The 22,864-nt window shown below is 36.7% G+C and overlaps 1 protein-coding gene across 2 annotated transcripts in view; it reads left to right on the top strand.

Moving 5' to 3' along the window:
- The first annotated feature begins 650 nt into the window (after window positions 1-650).
- Window positions 651-22,864, top strand: part of IPO8 (importin 8) — a 69,320-nt gene continuing 47,106 nt past the window's right edge. Inside the window, exons 1-8 of one of the 2 annotated variants that reach the window (XM_060112931.1) lie at window positions 651-918; window positions 6,267-6,319; window positions 11,608-11,764; window positions 14,334-14,492; window positions 15,488-15,644; window positions 20,393-20,482; window positions 21,993-22,087; window positions 22,531-22,615. In XM_060112931.1, the coding sequence (XP_059968914.1) occupies window positions 905-918; window positions 6,267-6,319; window positions 11,608-11,764; window positions 14,334-14,492; window positions 15,488-15,644; window positions 20,393-20,482; window positions 21,993-22,087; window positions 22,531-22,615 (810 nt within the window). In that variant the 5' untranslated portion in view covers window positions 651-904. Of the gene's footprint in view, window positions 919-6,237; window positions 6,320-11,607; window positions 11,765-14,333; window positions 14,493-15,487; window positions 15,645-20,392; window positions 20,483-21,992; window positions 22,088-22,530; window positions 22,616-22,864 lie in introns of both variants that reach the window. The other variant, XM_060112930.1, reaches the window with a different exon arrangement.

Here is a 22,864-nt window from a genome sequence, read left to right as displayed (position 1 = left end):
CCGCCTGCCAATGCAGGGGACACAGGTTCGAGCCCTGGTCTGGGAGGACCCCACAGGCCGCAGAGCAACTAAGCCCCAAGCGCCACAAATAATGAGCCTGACGTGCCTAGAGCCCACCCAACGCAGCCAAAAATAAATAAATAAGAAAAAACAAAACAAAAAAACCCCGTTCAGTGAATGAATGAGTGAATGAATGAATGATGGCTCCCACAGACTGAGGGAGCCTTGTTCTCCTGTGGGCTAGATGATCTCAAGGTCCCAACAAGTCTGCCCTGGAACAGGCTCAGTTGTAATGCCCAAAGAGTGCTCAGACTAACAAAAAGTGCTACGCCATCCATATATGCTTAATTTGGATGTAGCTGTAAAGAGACCTAGCTAGCTCGTTTCCGGATCTCCGAAGAGGCGGGAGGCTCTTTTCCGTATGGTAGCAAGACTGCCGCCGGAGCCAGTGAAACCGGTTTCCCTCCGGGGAAGAAGCCGAGACTACTTTCCGTACAGTAGCATGGTGGCCGCCAGCGGGGGCGGCCATAGCATCACGCCCGGGGGGAAGAGGCCGCCGTAAAGGAGGCGCCGCTTCCTCTTCTTACTTCTCCCGCCTCCCAACGGCTGTCGTAAAAGGGTGAATGGAGAGCGAGTTGTTGGGGGTTGAAAGGGAGGACAGGGGGCGCGGAGTCAGAGTGGCGCAGCAAGTGGCTGCAGGTGGCGACGGTGGCGGGGGGTGGGGAGTGAGGTAGTGCAAGGGTCGCGGAGGAGGAGGCTGAGAGGGTCAAAAGAAAAACTAAAGCTGCAGCCTGGCCTACTGGTCCGGGGGCCGCGGAGCCCCCGCCCGGGGAAATGGACCTCAACCGGATCATCCAGGCGCTGAAGGGCACCATCGACCCGAAGCTGCGGATTGCAGCTGAGAATGAACTCAACCAGGTAAGGAGCAGGCCTGCGGCGCCCCCCGCCGGCTCGCCGGACTCACCCTCCTCGGCGCCCCTGATCTCCACCCCCACCCGGGCCCCGGGCCCCGGGCCCCAGACCCCGACGCGTCTCTCGTCCGGTTCCACCCTCGCCCCAGCCCCCGCCCCGGGGTCCAGTGGCGCCGCACTCCCCGGATCTTTTCCCAACGGCTCACGCACCTGTTGGCCACCTTTGCATCTTTTCATGTCGTTTTCCTTCCCCAGTGCAGTTTGTTCACCCTGCCTGCTCCGCAAAAAGAAGCTTTAGAAAGCTTTGCTAGTGTTTTCGGGATGTGATTTCTTTTCCTTAAGTACGCTGACTTGGTGGGAAAATTCACTTAAAATTCAAATCTGAGTTCAGCTTTTCTGCAGACCCAGCCCTTTTTAGGTGTTGCTGTGGGAAACCCTGCCCATCGCCTGCTTCTGTGGGGTTGGCAGGACCGTTTAGACACTGATTGGCAGAGTTCTGTTGGAACGTTGGAGAAATGCTGTTGGGAGAGTGCTCTGGGAAGAACAGGCAATTTTTATGGTGTTAGTGCTTTGCGAAAGACTCGCCGAGTAGTAAGTGATGGTAGGGATTTCTTATAAACGGTAAAATGTGTGAGACTTTCTTTCATCCCCCATCGTCTATTCTTACTAACTAACCTTGACCATGTTCCAGCGATACTACCGACATTTCCAAATTTAATGATCGCAAACTCTAGCTTGTATTTTTACTCCCCACCTGTAAGAATGAATCAGAGACCTCTCACTAAAAAGTACGAATTAAGGTCCACCCCCGGGATAGATTGACAGCTGTCTGAGGTTTCAGTAATCCTTAAAATGTAAAGGAATATACCTAAATTAGTGGTTCTCAAAGTGTTGCCCAGGATAAGCAACATCAACATCGTTTGGGAACTTGTTAGAAACGCAAATTATGGGGCTTCACTCTAGACTTAAAGAATTAGAAACTCTGGGGATGGGGCCCAGTTATGTTTTAATTAGCTAGCTAGGTGATTCTGTGCTTCCTAAAGTGGGAGAACGACTGTCCTAAGTAAATGTTTCTGTAGGAGTTCACTTAGGTTTTCCCTGGTTGGAGTTGACTTTAAAGTGCACATATCCATTGTGAATCTCTGAAAGGGATTATTTTAATGGAAAATCTGGGTGGAGTAAGTGTGAATCCAGGATTTCCAAGAGATAAGAGGGAGAGTGAAAACACTGACTCTGGAGGGAAGGTTGAGTTGAACTGAAGCCCAAAGGGAACGCACTGGTGCTTCAAAGAGAAAAGGATTCTCACTCAGAATAGGGGAAAGTTAAAGTCAGTACCTGTCCCAGGCTTTGCAGAGTAAAAGTACTATATGTTGCTTGGCTAGAAGAGTAGTAATCCAGGCATTGGTTAGGAGGAACAAAGCAAGAGCTGAACTTGCAATCTACCAGTATGAACAGGGGAGTTAGCCTGTTTCTCTTCACAATGAGGCCAGATGTTATACTGATAGTGTTGACAGGGATTATGTCTTTGCTATCACGTTGTACTACCCTGCCTCTGTTAGCCTACCCTTGCTTTGTTTCTGAGTCATCAGCATGTAAGTGCAGTTGAACTTATAGAAGTGGAAAAGGTAGGTAGGAAAGCCTACAGAACTGCAAGAGACGTTTAGGATCCAATTCTACCCTTTTCTTCGTGGTATTTCAATCCAAATCCATTCCAACCTCACTGTGCCCTGCCCCATATCCACCCAACTCATCACAGACCACAATTTCCTCTGCAACTTCTAAAAGTAGCTTATTGCTATGTCACTCATTTAGCATTTATATTTAGTATAATGCTTTGGATTGTAATATGCTCTAAGTATTTTTTTGAATTGTAAGTAGAAGACCAAAGTATCATGTCACATAACCTTTTAATAAAACATGGTTTTAATGTCGGATTTTGTATGCTTTATCCTTTACCACCACTGTAACCTCTTTTTTTGTTGAATAAACAGGTGGGTAATCTACCATAAATGATTAGGGTCCAGCTCATTTAATATTTTAGTCTAGGTCCCCCCACGATAAATATTCTCTGCATAGGAAATAGGGGCAGTTTCTACAGTGCACTGATTGATTTGTCAGTTGCCATTTAGAAGAGTAGGCAGTTTCATAACATAACGGCCTGTGTTCCAAACGATAAATTCTTTTGCACCTAGATTTTTTTTTGTGTGTGTGTGTGGTACGCGGGCTTCTCACTGCTGTGGCCTCTCCCGTTGCGGAGCACAGGCTCCGGACGCGCAGGCTCAGCGGCCATGGCTCACGGGCCCAGCCGCTCCGCGGCATGTGGGATCTTCCCGGACCGGGGCACGAAGCCGTGTCCCCTGAATCGGCAGGCGGACTCTCAACCACTGTGCCACCAGGGAAGCCCCAAAGGATAAATTCTTATTTGGAACTATATTTTTCTGTAGCCAACATCTTTCTGTTACCAGAAAGATGACTGCTATATCTGATATTGTTTCTCTGGAAAAATGTGTTTTCAGTTTTATTGGAGGATATTAAGAATGGATCCTGTACACATTTATCATTGTCTTTAAACCCAAAAGTCCCTTTAGCAGCAGCATAGGGAAGTAGGAATGGGTAGATATCTTTTTCCAGTAACTCATCCAGAAAGGTGCCTTCTTTTAATAAATCATGGCTTCAAAAGGGAAATCAAGATATTTACTTTCATTGCCACGCTTTGGAATCTCTCCTTTTCCATGCATCTGTATGTATCATTTTTATTGTCGTTTAAGAGAGTTTGTGGGGCTTCCCTGGTGGCGCAGTGGTTGAGAGTCCGCCTGCCGATGCAGGGGACACGGGTTCGTGCCCCGGTCCGGGAGGATCCCACATGCCGCGGAGCGGGTGGGCCCGTGAGCCATGGCCGCTGAGCCTGCGCGTCCGGAGCCTGTGGTGAAGAAGTGAACCAGATGAAGAACTGGGAGAGGAAGAAAGGGAAAAGCAAATTCAGTAAAGGCCTTCAACTTGGAGTGTTGGAGGACTGGAAAAGTTAATGTTGAGGGAGCAATGAGGCAGAGTGGGAAAACGTCAGGTTTTTTGCTTTAAATGAATTCTCATAAAATGCAGAATTTAGCTAAGCAAGGAAACTTTATTTTCAGAAAACTTCACAGGTATGAACCAAAATCCTCAAGAAATCATTGAGAGATAGTATTATTATTTTTTAGAAACTTGAAGCCCAGGATAGAAAAGGAAATTGGATAAATATTTGTAAGGAAAGTCGTATGAGAATATATCTGAATTTACCACTGAATGTTTTAGCTGGTCAAATTAATGTTGATTGAATCAAGGCTGAAAGAAGACAAAAAGTTGCAGAAGTTCTCTGAAATGTCAACCAGTTGTAAAAAGAGGAGTTCCAAAATGTGTACAATGGCAACAGTGTTGAAATAAAGTCTCCACTATAACTACTTCCAAATAAGTAGTATTAATCTAAGTGTAAAGGTTATTTTGTACTTACGTATAAAAAGTAAACTATGTAGATTAGAACTAGCAATATATATGTTTCAATCATTGATTCACTACAGGATCTTACAGTATCTCAAAAGTTATAAATGTGAGTTATTTCACAAGAATGTAAATATAGAAGGTGAGACTGAGCTAAATCTGTTTTAATTTTGACTCCTGTAAACTGCTATTAAAAGAAATCTGTTTTCTTAAAAACTACTTTAAATTTCTGGTGGTTTCAATTTACTTTATATACAACAGATGTAAGATTTCGAGGTTTATACAGGATGAAAGGAAGAGCAATTATAAGATAATTTAAAATTTTACTGAAGGATATGGAAAGACTTGGAAAGCATAATGTTCCTGGATGGAAAGAAGCAATATTTTAAAGATGCCAGTTTTCTCCAAATTTTTGGTTAAACATTTATCTTTTTTTTTTAATATGTATTTATTTGGTTGCACCGGGTCTTCGTTGTGGCAGGCGGGCTCCTTAGTTGTGGCACACAGGCTCCTTAGTTGTGGCATGTGAACTCTTAGTTGTGGCATGCACGTGGGATCTAATTCTCTGACCAGGGATCGAACCCTGGCCCCCGGCATTGGGAGCGTGGAGTCTTAACCACTGTGCCACCAGGGAAGTCCCTGAACATTTATCTTAATAAATGCTATAACAAATAATAGGAAAGGTGATAAATTTAAAAAATGGAGTGGTATGCATAAACTTAGTGGTGTACTGAAAGGGATGCACCATAGATCCAGGCTCCTGGGAGGAAGTAAGCAGAAAAGACTCTGTGTCATGGTCTGGCTTTAGCCTCACTGAGTATGAGTCTTTTCTGGGAATGTCAGTGGGCAAGGCCAAGTGTAAGCTCTGGGAATGTGGCAGGCCTGTACTAGACAGGTACTAGGTCCAGGTACCAGACATCTGGAGGGTATATGATCAGAAGGAATAGGCTGCTCTCTCTCTCTGTTTTTTTTTTGCTTCTAAAGTTACCATGGCCAAACTCAGGAATAGGTCAAAGTAGAACACGTCTATGGGGAGAAATGGCCCAGGCAGCAGGCAGTTCATCAGCACAGGCTCACTTAGGCATTGTTAAGTTTAAAAGATGCTCTGGCAACAGAGAGCAGCTGGTGATGACAGCTCTCAACACTGTCTTGTGAAGCACACTGTTCCAGTCTGGGCTGGTTCCTCTCTATAGCTCATGCACAGCCATTGTCCATTTTCTGTGTTGGATCTCTTGTTTTCTGTAGCCCATGTTTTCCTGTTTGTCAAAAATACCGTAAACAAAATTGAAGCATAAATAAGCTGGAAACAAACACTTGCAATGTATAAGTCAAATAAAAATTTGAGATTAAATTCATAAAATAGCTCCTAGAATTTATTAAAAATAAAACAAATATTCCATTTACAAAAGGGTGAGGGGATAAAGGAATTTGTAGAAGAAACCAAATAGCCAACAAACAGGAAAAAAAATTCAAGCAAGAATAAATGTAATTTAAAATATGAATAAGGTTTAAAAGTTTTGAAGGAATGATAATGCTAATCCCTATATTAGATAGATGAACACACACATATTCTACTCTTGGGAGTGTAAATTGCTACACCCTTTCTGGAGAGCATTTTGACAATATATGTCCAAAAAACATAAAATTGTTCTTACTCATTTATTCATCAATTTATTCTAAGTAAATTTTTCCGACTTGGAGTATTTTAGTAATCTGCATTTGGCTTTGGAGAGTTTCTCTCACTTTAAAAGTTTTTCTTTTATTTGGACAGTAATGTATTCAGGAACAGGTGCTAACAGTTATTCATTTATATTGCCCTATTTTTTTATAAAATATTTCTTTGTAATTTCAGTCTTACAAGATTATCAATTTTGCCCCCAGTTTACTTCGGATTATAGTCTCTGACCATGTGGAATTCCCAGTACGCCAGGCAGGTGAGTTGGTTTTTTTATCCTTCATAAGTTTATTTATGGGTAAAAGTAGGACTAGCGTTTTATTTCATTTCTAAATATCTGCTTTCTTTGAAAACATAGGAAACACACATGAAGTATTTCTAATGGCTTGAAAACTCACTCTCTTTTTCCCTGGAAATTTAGAGGTCCATACTGAGCTCTTAAGTCTCCCATAGCTTTTTCTTTCCTCTTCTCCTTTCTAGCTTCTAGCTACAGTTCCTTTTCTCTATAACCTTGCCATTTTTCCCTCTTAGCTTTCCCAGTTTTAATAGCTTTATCTCCCTAATTTTTAATGATTCCTGGTGGCCTTGCCTTTGGGCCCATAGATTAAGACCATGAATTTATATATATTAATTTGGTTCCATTCATGCATCAGATCATGGAGATAAGGTTTGCACAGGTGTTCTTCTTCTTCTTTTTTTTTTTTTTTTGTGGTACGCGGGCCTCTCACTGTTGTGGCCTCTCCCGTTGCGGAGCACAGGCTCCGGACGCGCAGGCTCAGTGGCCATGGCTCACGGGCCCAGCCGCTCTGCAACATGTGAGATCTTCCTGGACTGGGGCACGAACCCATGTCCCCTGCATTGGCAGGCGGACTCTCAACCACTGCGCCACCAGGGAAGCCCTGCACAGGTGTTCTTAACCACATGATTGGGGAGCAGGATTTTGTTATAAACATGAAACTTACTTTTTTTTTTTTTTTTTTTTTTTTGCGGTATGCGGGCCTCTCACTGTTGTGGCCTCCCCCGTTGCGGAGCACAGGCTCCGGACGCGCAGGCTCCGGACGCGCAGGCTCAGCGGCCATGGCTCACGGGCCCAGCCGCTCCGCGGCATATGGGATCCTCCCAGACCGGGGCACGAACCCGTATCCCCTGCATCGGCAGGCGGACTCTCAACCACTTGCGCCACCAGGGAGGCCCGAAACTTACTTTTGAGTCTGTGGAATCTTAGGGTAGTTCCCTGATGTTGTGTATTATTCTTCTTTTTGCTTTTTTAATGAACTGGTAATTAGAACCCAGAAGGTTAAAAAATGGAGAAAGTCTTAGAGTGTAATGAGTTCTGGAAAGAGAATAATTTCATGATAAAAGGGGTAAAATGATAATAGCTAATTTAAAAATATGTAATTGAAGAGACTTAAAGAATTATGTAAGTGATATGTACTAATAAATAATTTGGGCAATATAGAAAAATAGAAACAAAGAAGTAGAAAAAAATTACCTGACATTCATCACTCAGAAATGACCGTCATTAACATTGGGTGAACGTTAGTCTTTGCATGTGTTCAGGTAGAAGGATAGATGAACAATATAGAAATGGGATTATACTATACATGCTGATAAAAGTATTTAGTTTTAGTTGAACATAACAGAATAAAAAAGTAGGGAATCATTAAGTTTTGGAAAAATATGATTTTCTAAATGATCCATTTGTGGTTAAGAAAAACTATGGAAAAACATTCACGGTGGAATTATTTTTTTACTTTAATAAGGTTTATAAGACTTCTATGTAAGTTTTTTGAAACCACAATTCTCAATTTAATCTTTGTTTTATAAAATAGGGCTGTTTTGAAACCACATTTTGCTAAGTGGAACCTATTTTAATAACCTAAGTGTTTATAGGGCCATTGTGAATTTCCCATAAAGCTTTGTAGAAACAGTATTTTTAAAGATCTTAAAGCAATTTATTAAATTAATATGTCTTCTTTATATGACATATAAACATTACAAAAATACAGTTTATATTATTAGATTCCTCTTAATCCCACCCCCAAAGATACCTACCGTCAACTTTGGTGCATGGTTCTCTATTCTTTTTTTTCTGTAGATAGGTTGGTTTTAAAAAGTAACAAAAATCTGTTTGTATTACACATGCTATTTTATAATTTCCTTTTTTTGCATTTAACCTTATACCCTTGGGGCATCATTCCATGTCAGTACATGTACATATACTTCATTCTTTGTAACAGTTATTCAATATTTCTTTGAATTAGAACTGCCATAGTTTATTTAAGCAATCTGATATTAGTGGAGATTTCCTTTATTGTCCCTTTTTGTGGTTTTTGATAGAGGCAGTGCTGAAATGAACATCCTTGGACACATATCTTTGGATGCTCATGTGGATAGTTTCACAGAATATATTTTAACAAATGGAAGTGCTAGGTCAATGATATTAACAATATTAACATTTAGAATTTTGAATCTTATCACCAAGTTGCATTTACTTGCTTTTTCTATCAACAGTGCATTAGAATGCTGGGTTCCCCATGTCCTCACCAACTGTATACAACTTTAAATCTTAATAACTTAGGTAATTAAGTTTTGATATAAAATGTAAATAGCATTTAAAGGCAATTTTTTCTTCATAGTTATGTAGATTTCAAATCTGTTAGCCACATGACAGGGTTTGTCTTGGTGGTTGATCATGTCCTAATTTATTAGGACAACTTTCTACTTTAGAGCATCCATTTTATTAGACAGTCTGAAATATACTGTGTAGACTTCTACATTATCACCTAAATTTAAGTGCCATTTATAAATTTTCTGTTCTATTTAATCTATTATTAAAATACAAATGCTCCAAGAATCTGATGGTGACACCCAGACAGATAATTTATCATTTTAGCATGACATTTAAAGAAGAATGATATGATCTTTGATTTAAAAATATCAGCCTGTATAAAAAATTATGCTAATATTAAGTGGAAATACTTAGTTCTGCAAAATATTCAGTTTTTGATTATTTTGTTCGTGGGGAATTCTAAAACATTCTTGCTATTATCAAGCAAGCTCATTAGTGAATGTCCTTTATTACCTTACTGTGAAGAAATAGGAAATAAATGTAATATTTTGATATTGGCAAGCCAAACAAAATAAATTTGGATGTTTGCTCCACTGTCTTCCTTTTGATTGGTAAGCTTAATAACATTATTAAGGTTAACCTCAGTGTTCCAGAATACAAAACCTAGAAATAAACAGAAAGTTGCCTCTGATCAGTCCAGAAGCACTTCAAGAAGCTCATTTGTTAAAAACTAATGTGTCTTATTTGTAGGATACTCAGAATCTATTTAATCTTGTTTTAGATATAATATATACACTTTGTTACCTTATTTCCTAGCCTTTAACAGATTAAAGTAATAACAAGGGAGAGAAGGAGAGAGGGGCTACCAAATTACTATGAAAAATGGAAAAGCTTAAAGACATCAACTCAAAAAAGCACAGCATTCTGCTTCACAGAGTTTAATGGCATCCTTTCCCCTTTGAGGTTATGGAACCCAGTTGATCTGTGTAGTGGTGGCTCTGGGTCCAGAGGATAGAGCGTATGTGATGATTCATTGTGTTTGAGAAGGGGAGAAGCTTGTGTATGTTTTAAAACTAATTTCAAACTTAAGATGCTTGAAATTGTAAGTGGATTCTGCAGAAAAGCAAATTTTAATACTTAATTTCTTTATGAATGAATTAAGATGTTTGTATTTTCTTAGCTCTGGCAAATGTTAGATACTTGAATTAAATGATTAAAGGGAGATTTTTAGATTATTGATACAGTTTCAGTTATTTTTGGTATTTTTCCTTCATTATCTTTAGTAATCCATGATTGTCCATGAGAGTAATTAATATTCTCTTTTCAAATTATTCATTAAGTTCAATTTTATTTTAACTAATTGCAGATTTATTCCAACATATGCAAATTTGTCAGTGTGCCTTTTATATAGGCCATCTCTTGTGGTGTCCCATAATAAAAATATTTTTTAGTTATAAAATTAATAGCCTTTAATGACTGAATTATGAGTAAGTCCATGATTTTACCATGTCTGTATCTTTGCTGTCTGAAAGTTGTTTTTTATTTTCAAGATTAGTTCCATAGGGATTAAAATGGTGTGTATAATATATTGATTTTTTGATTTTTCTTTTTGCAAAGATTAATCTCATGAAATCAGTCTGAACTGCTGACAGGTTGGACCATATTCTTAGACCATTTATTCATTTTTTTCAACAGTTTATGTATTTTTATTGCTGATGACTGTAATATTAAAAAATAAATATACTGGGATAAACGATGGTACTTAGTCCAGAGCCTGTGTGGTCTGAATTAAAAAAAGACAAAAACCCAAACTCTCTCACATACAGACACATTTTCTCCCTCTCCCTCCCTCCCTCCCTTTCACTCTCTCAAATAATTTTTGTTTTTATCCTAAAAAATGGAAATCCTAGGTGAAATTGTTTTTTTCAGACCTATGTTGAATCAAAACTAATGAAAGAGGAGCTTGTAGGATGTCAGGTTTATAATTTCATTGGGTTTCTGTTGTATTATAGCCAACATAGAACATGTTGGTTTATTCTCTGTGGTATAATGCTTTTACGAGCCAATTTAGTTTATGTTAAAATTGAGATGAAGGGAGGATTGGGTAGAGGGGAGAAGGGAGAGGAAAAACTTAAGGGAAGAAAGTTATAATGCTTTGCAGGTCACCTTTCTTTATTCATATATATTATGTATATGTAAGAATATGACACCATAAGTAAGTATTAATTTACATTCAGTGCTCAGCTGGGATGGTTAGAAAACTTCACATCCCCTATCAAAATTCTGTAGCAGTATGTTAGCTTCTTTTAGAAGTCTTTTGTTAAATGTTGATGATTAAAAAGAATAGGAACAGAATCACTGATTATGTGTTTTGATAGAAATAAACAGGTAAGAAATTTCCTGAGATTTTCCAAAAATATTTGAAAGCTGATGTCCTTTTCTTTATTGTTATATTTACAAGTGGCAAATATTTCAAAAGGGTTAGATAAAAATTACCAATACTATAGGTATTTCAAAATGGTAGTGCGGGATAATAGCCAGTGAAAAAAAAACAAAAATAGCAATCTCCATGAAGGACTGTAGAATTTCATGTGTTGTCAGTTCAGTATTAGGCATTATGAACAGTATGACTCTTACAGTCTCAAAGTACATTTAGTAGAGTTTCATTTAGACCATCTTGGGTTTAGTTTAAGGACGCATACTTGAGTTCCTGGATCATTTTTCTGTCATGTAAACTCTGGAAGCTTGATTTAATGAGATGTTTTCTGCTTAGACTTGCTTTACTAGCTAAAGAGAAACTTTAAATTCTTATCCATTTTCCCTTCCCCACTTGGCTATTTATAACTGTAAGATTTTCCATTTTTGCTGGGTATCATGTTTAGCATTGAAGGGTTTAGCCTTTCATGCTCTGTAAAGCTGAATGAAAGCCATCTTTCTGATACTGCTACTTTAGCATTTTTTTTTCTCTGACTTAGCTGCCATTTACTTGAAGAACATGGTGACCCAGTACTGGCCGGACCGAGAACCTCCACCAGGAGAAGCAATATTTCCATTTAACATTCATGAAAACGATCGCCAGCAAATACGTGATAATATTGTGGAAGGAATAATTCGGTCTCCAGATTTAGTGAGGTACATTATACTGTTTCTATATGCTTAGTAGGAAGCCCAAAATATATGAATGGGGGAGGTTGGATTTAATTGTCAGCCTCAAGTTTGTTTTTTAAAAGAGATAAAGTAATGAAGATGGGCACTCAAAGAATACAGTTTTAGTAATTTGTTTTTGAATTTGTAATTCTTTGCCTCAAAATATTTTGGAAAAAAAAATTAGTTTCTATAAGTTGCCACAAGAAGAGTGGAAGCAAAAATCTAACTAAAATTGTTGTATAGATCCTTGCTATGTGAATAACCTATGTTCTTAGTTATGAGCTCTTGACTTTTTACTATCTGCTTTTCTTTTCCCTGATACAGGGAAATTGACTTCTGGGGGTTTTAACCTACCAGTTTTTGTAACACTTTACCTATCTTTTTGTTCATTTTTGTGAACTGAGCTTCTTTTCCTTTGAAGAAGACAGGATAGAGAAAATATAAACTAGAAGAATTGTCTCTGGTTTTTCAAATTTAGATTAGATGCTATAAAGCAGCATTGTCCAATAGAACTTTCTGCAGTGATGGAAATCTTTTATATCCACACTGTCTCATATTTAGCCATGTGGCATAGAAGCCAACTGAGTACCTGAAATGTGGCTAGTGTAACTGAGGAACCGAATTTTTAATTTAATTTTGATTAAATTACAGTGTGTGCATGTAGCTGGTACCTGCCCTTAGTGGATAGCAGAAGTGTAGGTCAAAAAAAATTTGCAATCTTAAAACAGAAGAAACAAATTCTTTTCACCATGAGCAAGTGATCAGGTTTCTTTTGAAAATGTGGGAGGGAAACAGATGAAATTGAGGTAGGGAAATGAAATTATTTAACTTCAAAGAGATTAGATGTAACCTATCCCTGAGTGTATAATGTACATCGGCATAAGCAGAAGAAAGGGAAGAAAGTGTGAGGATAACAGTGAGGAAGGTGGACAAACATTGAACACCTCTTTGTGCAGTTGTTTGGGTAAGAAGAGAAAATAGGGGTACTGATGAAAGAAAATCATCATTCTCATTGGTTGCCCAAATGCCATCTGGCACTGGCTTCCCTGTGGTACCATCATGTGTCCATTTCTTGTCAAAATCTTTACATTTTCAAATCTCTCTGAATCTTGCAAGCAATGCTTCTACACTTTAATATATGAAAGGATGGCTGTTCATAAACATCCTTTGCTTGGCTTGGAATTGAGAAAGGATTAAGAGGGTCAACCTGAAGATGAAATTTAAAAAATGAAAAGTTTCAGTTTTATTGAATACAAATATGACCTATTTGTTGTTTAGGAACAGCTGCTGGTGGCACAAGAGGTTATCTTTATCTTTATTATGAGACAGTTCTTTGTGGCTTTGCTTCTTTTATGTCCTGAAGACTTAACTGTAACTACTCTTAAAGAAATATTCTCAAAGTTTATTTAAGAGTATTGCAAAGGATCTTTTGCAATTAGATTTGGAAAAGATCCTTTGCAAGGAAAAGGCATTATTTGTTTGTTTCATTTCAGTGAAATCAAGTTATTGGCTGTTGAACTGAACACATACGTTTTTCTTGGCACTATGGAATCCTAATTTAGCTAGATTCACTCTCCATCCATTTGCAAGTGACCATGTAAGGACATACTAATAGTTGGTAGAAGAGAAATTTTTTTCCCCTCACTCTCTTTTCAATCCCAATTACAGTTGTATCCAATTGAGGAAATGATTACTGACCTAAGTGTTATGAGATCACATCCTTCATAGCTTCACTTTGTGGTTTCATTAAAGAGATTTCTTCTTTTTTTTTATGTCTTTCCTGTTGCTTTTTTCTTTATTTCTTTGGAAATAGTTCTTAGCATTCCTCTTCAGGAATTGCCAGCTAATGCTTGTTACTTCATACAAAAATTAGGATCTCAGGAAGCTGTGATAGGTGCAAAATACTGTGTGACTGGGAACTGATGATGAATGGTTCCAGGCTTTGGCTCACAGAGATGTTTCCCTCTGTTATGTAGGCCTCCATTTTACCTACTTTGACCATTTTTAGGCTAAGTTTGTCCAGTTGAAATGATAAAATACTTTTCTGGTTTTGTTTCCCCCTTAGGATATGATAACCAAAATACAAAATATAACAAGCTGGGAAATTTTACAGAGCTGGGGTAGATTCATTGTCTTTCTTTTCGAAAATTTTTTATGAATTAATTTTTTATTTTTATTTTTTGGTGTGGACCATTTTTAAAGTCTTTATTGAATTTGTTACAATATTGCCTCTGTTTTACGTTTTGGTTTTTTGGCCACAGGGCATGTGGGATCTTAGCTCCCCGACCAGGGATCAAACCCACACCCCCTGCATTGGAAGGCGAAGTCTTAACCACTGGACCACCAGGGAAGTCCCTGTATTTATTTTTAAATTCTTTATAGGACTTTATAGGTTTTTCTTTATAGGACTGCTCTTTTTCCCTCCACCGCAGATAAGTATCTATATAATGTAGGTAAATAGGAATCAGAGTGTTTTTATGTACAATATTAGAGGTCTTTGAAGCCTGATATTTATAACTACTTAGATTTTGGACTTTTTTCCCCCACTTTATAGAGTCCAGTTAACAATGTGTCTCCGTGCCATCATTAAATACGATTTCCCTGGTCACTGGCCAGCGGTAGTCGACAAGATAGACTATTACTTGCAATCACAGAGCAGTGGAAGCTGGCTTGGCAGTTTATTATGTCTGTATCAACTGGTGAAGACATATGAGTAAGTTGATTTCTATTGGCTGAAGATACCAGCCTCCTGTTACTTAGAAAGAATTACATTGCATAGAGGGGTCTGCTATGGGTGTTCTGCAGAATCAGGTTAGTTTGGGAAATGTTGGATTAAACACAGTTAAACATGTTTGTTTACTACAGTTTTTCAAAGAATCTTTAATCTGCTAATGTACTAATCTCTAAGTTAGTGCTTCTCAAACTTATTTGTTAGTTTCAGAGGACCATTTATTAACAGTTTTCCTTGGAAATTTTGATGGAGAGGTACCTTAACATTTGTATTTAAGTAAGCACATCATTAAGTAAACCAAACATTTACCTTTTTGGATGCAAGGTAGAAAATGTTCAAGTTTCTTTGCTAGTGACTTTCTTTTCTATAAAAGTCGCTTGGGAGGTGTGGGACTAGTGTCACATTTAATAGCATTGCTTTCTAGCTTCTAAGGGGATTGCTGCTCCTGCATGCAAAGTCCTGTAGTCTTCCTTCTAAAATGATTTTTAGAGGATATTTTAGATTTATACCTGTTAAAGTGATCTAAGAGCACCTAAATTTGTAAACTGTTTTAACTTCTCAAAGGAGGGTGGTAGATGGAGAAATGTTTTTTCCACCACATTATTTGTTATATAATAGGAATGTCTATTTGAACTGTTTATCAACTTGTATTTTATAGCAAGAACTGTGGTATGTGAAAATTAATTTAAGTACTAGAAAAATTCATGTAGGAAAGTTGCAAAACTGTCTTGGATTTTTTTGAACTAGTCTAACTCTTTCTAGAAAGATTTTAGGTATTCTGCCTAAAACAGTGATATGCTCTTTCAAAGTTCCTTTCAAGTTTATTCTAGCAAACCAAACAGAAAATGTAAGCTAGTGTTTGGAATGTTATTGTTTTAGCTTTATATAGTTTAAATATATTATTTTTCATTCATTGTTTATAGCTCTTTTGTAGGGGGAGAAATTATTGTTCTCTCTTTTTGTCTTTGCTCATGTAGATATAAGAAAGCAGAGGAAAGAGAACCTCTTATAGCAGCAATGCAAATATTTCTGCCTCGTATTCAGCAACAAATCATGCAGCTCCTTCCTGATTCCTCACATTATTCTGTATTAATACAGAAGCAGATCCTGAAAATCTTTTATGCACTTGTGCAGGTAAGTTTCTATAGCAGAAGACAAATATGGTGCCTTGTATGACTGCCTGATACATAGAAAGTGCTCAGTAAGTGTCAGTTATTCTTAAAAATTACATATTGTATATTCTCACATGTATTTCTTTAAAAAAATCCTTATGAGAGAACAGACTTTGAGAGGTCAACTTAATTGTCCAAGGTTATATGAGTGGCAGAGCTGAGATTCAGTGTCCATATGTCTTTCGCCCCCAGTGTCTGAAGTCTGGGTGTGGAAGAAACAAGGTAGTTAACTTCCCTGAAACCCGATAATTTGACTAATATGTCCATAGCATTCTGCCTGTAGATTAGTTATGATTATAGGAGAAGAGGAAGGAAAAGAAGAGAGTTCCTTTTTTTAATTGGGAAATCATATTGATGCTAGTTTCTTTGCATTTGACCCATTTAAAGCTAACAAACAAGATTGAGTGCCTCATTTACCTTCATTTAAAATACTTCCTTTTTCTTACCTGAAAACTATAAAGAACATGAATATGGAATGTTTTAAATATAAAAATATTTAAAATTTAATCCTCAGAAGACTTGGGTAAGTTATTTCGATCTGGGTGGAGAAAGAATAATTGTTGTCAGTTTAAACCGTTTGATGTTGAATGGATTAAGGCTTTATTTCATGCTTTCTAGTTAAATTAGTCACGGCAAGAGGGTAGTTTCATCAGGCTAGAGAGCCAAGATAGTTTGGTTTTGTTCTTGGCTTCTATCTGACTTAAGTATTTTCGTACTGTTCTAGAATATTTCACTTGAATAAAGATTTATATTTTTAGCCTCATCTTTTAAACTTTTCATAGAGACAGTCCAAGGCAGATTTTCCTTTTTTTTTTCAGCTTAGCCTTTTTTGGGGGAGAGAGAAGGGGAAAGGAGGCACATCTGAGAAAAGAGAAGAAACTAGACTACTAGGACAACATATTCCTTCACCCTCTTTTTTCTTTTTTTAAAAGTAATAAGGTAGGAAGATGTATGGTGCTTTTGTTTTTGTTTTTCTGTTCAGAAATCTTCCTCAGGAGAATCACTTTGTGGCAAATATTTTTTATTCAGTGAGATGTTTTGCCATTAGATATAGTAATATCCCATTTATTTGGAGCCAGACTTCCCTTTCCCCATTGGGAGAAGCATAGCCAGGAATCAGTAAGTGAGACAGAGCCTGATGAAATAGTTTTCTTAAAGCCTCTGCTTCTACTTGGTTTGCTAAGAGAACAAAAATCTAAATTTTTTTTTTCTCAACATGTATGTGCTAAAAACCTAAAAAACCAGAAAAAAACCCTCATCATTTTAAACCATTTTAGTAATCTATTGTATGCTAATACAGTAATATTCTTTAGTGGGAAATCCTGGAAGCAAATATTTAGAAGGCTTTAGGAGGCACAGTTACAGTGTTTATGTAAGTAAAAAGTGATTGTCTGACAGTTTGGGATGAGGCAGAAAAAGTTATGTTTTAAAAAGTACGATACAATGAAATTGATTTTGTCTAAGCATTTATTAAATATTGTGTACAGGGCTGTTGAATATTCCATACATATTTCAGAACTTGTTTGTCCAGAAGTGAACTCATTGTTACTTTCCCCCAGCCTTTAGCCTGCTCCTCCTATGTTCCCCATCGTAAAGCCAACTGACTCCCCACTGCATTTAGAACAAAGTGTTAACTTTTTCCCATGGCCTATAAAACCCTTCATCTCTTGCCTCATCTTATACCATACTTAGCTTTAGCTTTGTTCTTTGCACTCCAGCCATATAGAAATTCTTTCAGCTTCAAGAGCAGATCATGTCCTCTGTCACTTCTGAGCCTTTAAGGCACCGTGTTTCTGCCTGGAGCATTCTCCTTCCCCTTTATGCCCTGGTCAACTTGTGCTCCTCCAGGTCTTGGCTTGCATATGACTTCTTCCAGGAAGTTGTCTCTGATAGTAGCAGGCTGCATTAGGTGGTCCTCACGGGTGCCCTTATCAACATTATACTGCTTTTATCTGTACTATTTATCATACCATATTGTAATTCCTTGTTTAAATGTGTTCCCCCTCCCCCTGCCCAACTAGACTGTGAGCTTTACTTAACATTATGTCCTTAGTGTGTAGTAGGTTTTGGACTCCATGGATGCAGAGGTGCTATGCCTCATCTCCTGTAGCTCAAGGTGTAGTAGGGGTGGGGTTGCACACGGTAATACAGTGGACTGTGATTTCATGCCACAGTGTAGAGGAAAGTAATTGAAAAAATGTTTCTTGAATGTTTCATGACGTAAAGATTTTCATTAGAGTCATTAAAATGAGTTTCCACCACAAAAAAATATAATTATGGGAGGAGAAATTAAGGAAACACCCCTATTTACAATTGCTTCAAAAAGAGTAAAATACCTAGGAATAAACTTAACCAAGGAGGTAAAAAACCTATACTCTGAAAACTATAAGACATTGACGAAGGAATTTAAAAACAATACAAAGAAATGGAAAGATATTCTGTGTTCTTGGATTGGAATAATTAATATTGTAAAAATGTCCATATTACCTAAAGCAATCTATAGATTTAATGCAATCTCTATCAAAATACTGATGACATTTTTCATAGAACTAGAACAAATAATTTACAAAAGACCCTGATTTGCCAAAGCAATCTTGAGAAAAAAGAACAAACCTGGAGATATAATGCTCCCTGACTTCAGACTATACTACAGAGACACAGTAATCAAAACAGCATGGTACTGGCACAAAAACAAGCATATAGATCAATGGAACGGAACAGAGAGCTCAGAAATACACCCACACACCTATGGTCAATTAATCCATGACAAAGGAGGCAAGAATATACAATGGAGAAAAGACAGTCTCTTCAGTAAGTGGTGGTGGGAAAACTGGACAGCTACATGTAAGTGAATGAGATTAGAACATTTCCTCACACCATATACAAAAATAAACTGAAAATGGATTAAGATTTGGAAACCATAAAACTCCTAGAAGAGAAAATAGGGAGAAAACTCTTAGACATAAATCATAGCAATTTTTTTTGATCTGTCTCCTAAGGCAAGGAAATAAAAGCAGAAATAAAGTGGGACCTAATTAAACTTAAAAGCTTTTTCACAGCAGAGGAAATCATTGACAAAACAAAAAAGACAACCTATTAAATGGGAGAAAATATTTGCAAAGGATATGACCAATAAGGGGTTAATATCCAAAATATTATAAACAGCTCATACAACTCAATATCAAAAAAACAACTGAATTAAAAAATAGGCAGGAGACCTGAATAGACATTTATCCAAAGAAGACATACAGGTGGCCAACAGGCACATGAAAAGATGCTGAACATCACTAATTATCAGAGAAATGCAAATCAAAACCACTGGTCAGAATAGCTATCATCAAAAAGTCTACAAATAACAAATGTTGGCAAGGATGTGGAGAAAAGGGAATCCTCGTACATGTTGGTGGGAATGTAAATTGGTACAGCCATTATGGAAAGCAGTATGGAGGTTCCTGAAAAAACTAAAAACAGAACCACCACATGATCCAGCAATTCTACTGCTGGGTATATATCTGGAAAAACATGAAAACACTAATTTGAAAAGATACATGCACCCCAATGTTTATAGCAGTATTATTTACAGTAGACAAAATATGGGAGCAACCTAAGTGTCCATCGATAGATGAATAGATAAAGAGGTGGTGTGTGTATCTACATATACACAATGGAATATTACTCAACCATAAAAAGAATGAAATTCTGCCATTTGCAACAATGTGGGTGGACTTAGTGAAATAAGTCAAAGAAAGACAAATACTCTTATCACTTATATGTGCAGTCTAAAAAAATAAAACAAATGAATGTATATAACAAAACAGAAACAGATTTACAGTTATAGACAACAAACTAATGGTTAACAGTGAGGAGAGGGAGGTGGGGAGGTGGGGAGGGTTGAGATAGGGGTATGGGATTAGGAGACACTAACTACTATGTATAAAATAAATAAGTAACAAGGATGTATTGTACAGCACAGGGAAATATAGCCATTATTTTGTAATAACTTTAAATGGAGTATAGTCTATAAAAATACTGAATCACTCATATACCCGAAACTAATATAATATTTTAAATGAATTATACTTCAAAAATAAAAAGATAATTTTATGAGGTAATGGAGGTATTGACTAACCTTATTGTGATAGTAATTTCATAATGTATATGTGTATCAAATCGTCCTGTTGTATACCTTAAACATACATAGTATTGTATATCCATTATATCTCAATAAAGCTGGAAAAATGAAAAGTTTGACACACAAAGGGGTAAATGGTAAAAAATCACTTATCTAGAATCTCATGTTGAACAAATGATGCCTTACTGTATTATTATTATTTTTTACTTAAAAGTGTAGCTTAGGGACTTCCATGGCAGTCCAGTGGTTAAGGCTCCACGCTCTGAATGCAGGGGGCACAGGGTCGGTCCCTGGTCAGGGAACTAAGACCCCTTGTGCTGCACAGTGCGGCCAAAAAAAAAAAAAAAAAAAGCCTAGAGAAATCATGGCATGTATATTTTCTAGATTTAAAAAATTTAATTTACATACATATGTTTATAGAGCTGTTTTAAGTTAATTTTAGGTTGAACCACCTGAAATTACTAATTTCATGGTCAGGTGTTAACCATTTCATATATTTCAACCTTTCAATATAGATAAATTGCTGATTTTTTAGAGGGGAGGAATTATTGTCTGATGTTGTTGTCCTTTGTTTTCAGTATGCATTGCCTCTTCAGCTGGTGAATAACCAAACCATGACAGCGTGGATGGAGATCTTCCGAACTATTATTGACAGGACTGTTCCACCTGTAAGAAAGGGCTTCTGTTCGTAAGAAGAATAGGGAAAACTTGGGTTTGGGTTATTTGTGATAGATTGATTTTTTATACCAGCCTGCTATTTAGAAAAAAAAAATTACTACTGTAATAAAAGTAATTAATGATACATACTCATTTTTAGAAAGTTCAGATAAACAAAATTAATAAAATAATAACTTTAATTCTACTAAAAATGATAACCATCTTTAAAACTTGGTATTTATTCCTCTTGTCTTTTTTTCTCTGCATTTATATACAACCATATTTTTTTTCTTTCTACAAAAAATATTACAGAATCTTTATAGGAAGAAGTGATTAAAAAGGGTATGCTGACAAAATCTTTTTAAAAAGTAATTTAAAAGGGTATACAGAAAAAGAAGCATTAATAAAATTTGTCAGGAGGAGCAATCATGTTTTATTTGTAAAAATGGTATAGATAGGTACTGTTTTGAAGTTCATTTTTCACTTAAAATCTATTGTAAATATTTTGTATGATTATGAAGTTTTTTACATTGTGTCATTTTTGTTGAATGCTTCATTTGCTAGATATTTAGGTTGTTTTAGTTTTTTAGTGTTTTAACTATAAGGATGTAGTTAAATTTTTATGCACATACACGATTATTTTGTTTGGATAACCTCTTAGCAGTGTTTAAGGCTTTGACAGATCTTTAATTAATTAATTAGTTAATCAATTAATTGAAGTATAGTTGAAATACAATATTACATTAGTTTCAGGAGTACAGCGTAGTGATTCAGTATTTTTATAGGTTATACTCCATTAAAAGTTATTAGAAAGTAATGGCTATAATTCCCTGTGCAAGACTTTGACAGACCTTGTAAACGGCTTTCCAGAAACAGTGCACTGGCTTATACTTTAATAAGCAGTGACTGAGAGTGTCTGTTTTGTTAAATTCTAAGTTTGCCGGTTTGATAGGTGAAAGATGGTGTCTCATTTTTATCTGTAGTAACAGTGATACTATATTTCATCTATCAAATTAACTCAAATAATCAAATAAACTAAATTAAAATATATCAAATATTTAAAATTTTGAACTTGTCTCCAAATGTGCAGTATTCCTTCCTTTGCCCATATCTTGGGACAAATTATGTTGAGGTTTAGTTTATACACATAAATACACAGAGCTTAGTGAACAGTTCAGTGAATTCTGACAAACATACACTTGTGTTACTATCACCCAGATCAAGAACTTTTCTGGCATCTCAGAGAGTTTCCTTGAGGGATATGGTATTTTGTGTTTTGTTTTCTACTTATTTGGGCCTTTTAAAGATAGAAGATAAAAACAACAGCACTGGTTGGTTGAAATTTGCTTTGCTTGTTTAATTCCTACCTAGCAATCTATAAAGTAAGAATTTGCATTTGTTTGGCAGTCTGAATTCACATTTAATATTACTTAATTTGTATCAATATTTATTCTGCCTTTGTTAGTCACACAAACCTTTTCATTATGTGGGAATTTTATCTGGGTGTTTTTGTCCTCCTAGGAGACTCTGCAGATTGATGAGGATGATAGACCAGAATTAGTCTGGTGGAAGTGTAAGAAGTGGGCATTACACATTGTAGCTCGTCTCTTTGAACGGTAATTCTGGTTATTAGATTTACAATCTATGGTTAGTATCTCAGTATTGGATATAATAAAATTGAATAGGTCCCTTTATGCTCTACAGTTTATGATTATTTTTCTTTAGAGCAACAGAGGGCAAAAAGTCACCCTCTGCTTTGTTTTAAAGCAGGCTTAACTGTGATCATTGGCTTTGAGATCATAGTGAGGTGAACAGTCTTCTCTGGACCTTTCTATTCTTTGTAAAAAGGATCGAGAAATGATATTTCTGTCTGAAATTTTAAGTATGGCCTGGAGTCTAAGTACAGCTTATCATAATTTCATTTTGGGGCTTGTGAAAAAAGGTAAAACGTTAGTTTTCTGTCCCAATAGAGTACATCTTTCAACAAGTATTTAAACTGGTGAGCGTGCATTGTTTCTAAAGTTTGCAGTATTTAAACATTTTCTCTTTGTATTTTAAGATATGGAAGCCCAGGAAATGTCACAAAAGAATACTTTGAATTTTCTGAATTCTTTTTGAAAACGTATGCAGTGGGAATTCAGCAGGTAATAAACTTACATTTTTTAAATAGAAGGATGGTTACTACTGAAAGTAGTTAAGTCACTTCTATCCATTTAAAAGTAGTTTACAAACATGTTAATTAATACGTATTTATAGGGGATGAAATGGCAGCTCTGGGAATCTAATACAGTGCAGTTTTAGAACCAAATGTCCTAGGGTAGCTACTGCAAGAATGTCCCTTCTAGACTCCTAGATACTGGACTGAAACCTTTCAAGTCTGTTGATTGATACTT

Source organism: Mesoplodon densirostris, chromosome 11 (assembly GCF_025265405.1).
Source record: "Mesoplodon densirostris isolate mMesDen1 chromosome 11, mMesDen1 primary haplotype, whole genome shotgun sequence".
In the NCBI taxonomy this organism is placed as follows: domain Eukaryota; kingdom Metazoa; phylum Chordata; class Mammalia; order Artiodactyla; family Ziphiidae; genus Mesoplodon; species Mesoplodon densirostris.
The sequence above is the reverse complement of the archived record's forward strand: the minus strand, read 5'-3'. Positions and strand labels throughout refer to the sequence as shown.